This window comes from Trichoderma citrinoviride (assembly GCF_003025115.1).
Source record: "Trichoderma citrinoviride strain TUCIM 6016 unplaced genomic scaffold BBK36scaffold_474, whole genome shotgun sequence".
Classification (NCBI taxonomy): domain Eukaryota; kingdom Fungi; phylum Ascomycota; class Sordariomycetes; order Hypocreales; family Hypocreaceae; genus Trichoderma; species Trichoderma citrinoviride.
The window spans coordinates 1-1,126 of NW_020195182.1; the positions used below are offsets into that span (position 1 = coordinate 1).

A 1,126-nucleotide genomic window follows, 5' to 3' on the forward strand; every position below is an offset into this window, starting at 1 on the left:
CTGGCACAGGGATCGTGTAGATTGCCGAGACAGTGGTGGTTCAGATGCCTTGGTCCATGCCTGCGAACCCTTTAACGTTGACCAGAGCCAGATGCAAAGGCGAAGCTTGATGCATCTCTGATCTGTTCTGGGTGCTGTATCTGATCTTTATCGATTGTCGATACCAGACCTGAGCTGCCATTAGTTCCAGCTCCTACTGTAGCTTCCAGACTCCAGGCCTTCAGAAGGGGCCCCCAGCAGATTTTAGGTTGTGCCGTCCCGCTAAGCATCAGCCCAGTACAGCAGCTACTCCAGCGCCAGAGCCCCCGAACCCCCGTTACCTCCACCGACCGCCCCTGTATCTCGCGGGCGGTTTTCAGTGCGGAAGGTACCTCGACGGGAGCACGGCGCACCCCGTAGCCGGTCTGCCCTTATGACACTTCACATGTACGTACAGTACCTAAGGTACCTGGGAGGTACCTCGATGCAGCCACGCGCTGGCCTTGCATCTCGGCCAAGTGTCCCGACCGCTTCCAGTTGTCCAGATGTCAAAACCTCGATTCTGCAACCCTCACCGACGAGCCTGCAACCTCCTCTCCAGCTTTTGCCACCTGCATCGCCAGCCTCGCCCGATTGCGCCGCCCCGTGCCAGCGCGTCACTCCTCGCCGTCACCGTTTCGGCATCTCTCTACATTTCTCGGTCAATATAGAGGCTGTTCTGCTGCTCCAGCATCGCCAGACTGACTAACCGCCTCGCTGCCATCCCCGTTGGTGTTGAGTCTGTCGCCGGATCTGCCGCCGCCCTCTAGAAGCAAGCGACCGTTCTCGATACCTGCTCGTCCAATAACAATCAATCTCGACGGGACGCATTTTCTGCATCCCCCTTTTCTCCTCTCTGGTTTCCTTTTTTGACTTGTCACTGCTTCGTCCTTCTCGCGGGTTGGAATCCTCTTTAGTCCTCCGCCATTCGCCTTATCCCGCCTCTCCGCCACTTCGTCCTGAAGCCCCCCCGACTGTCAACTCTCGTGACCGGCTCGTCTCACCAACTCGGTATCTCTCCTGTTCAAGAACAACGTCTTGACCAAGATGCCCGCCATGCCTAGCAATCGCAACTACGACTTCCTGGTACGACTTTCTTCTCTACCCC

The 1,126-nt window shown here is 57.3% G+C and overlaps 1 protein-coding gene across 1 annotated transcript; it reads left to right on the forward strand.

Moving 5' to 3' along the window:
- Positions 1–524: 524 nt before the first annotated feature.
- BBK36DRAFT_1164154 (hypothetical protein) lies at positions 525–788 on the forward strand (the record flags this gene model as incomplete). The annotated part of the gene is made up of 2 exons (XM_024894621.1): positions 525–679; positions 719–788. The coding sequence occupies 2 exons, from the start codon at positions 525–527 to the stop codon at positions 786–788; spliced, it is 225 nt and encodes a 74-aa protein (XP_024744659.1).
- Between the last annotated feature and the right edge of the window lie 338 nt (positions 789–1,126).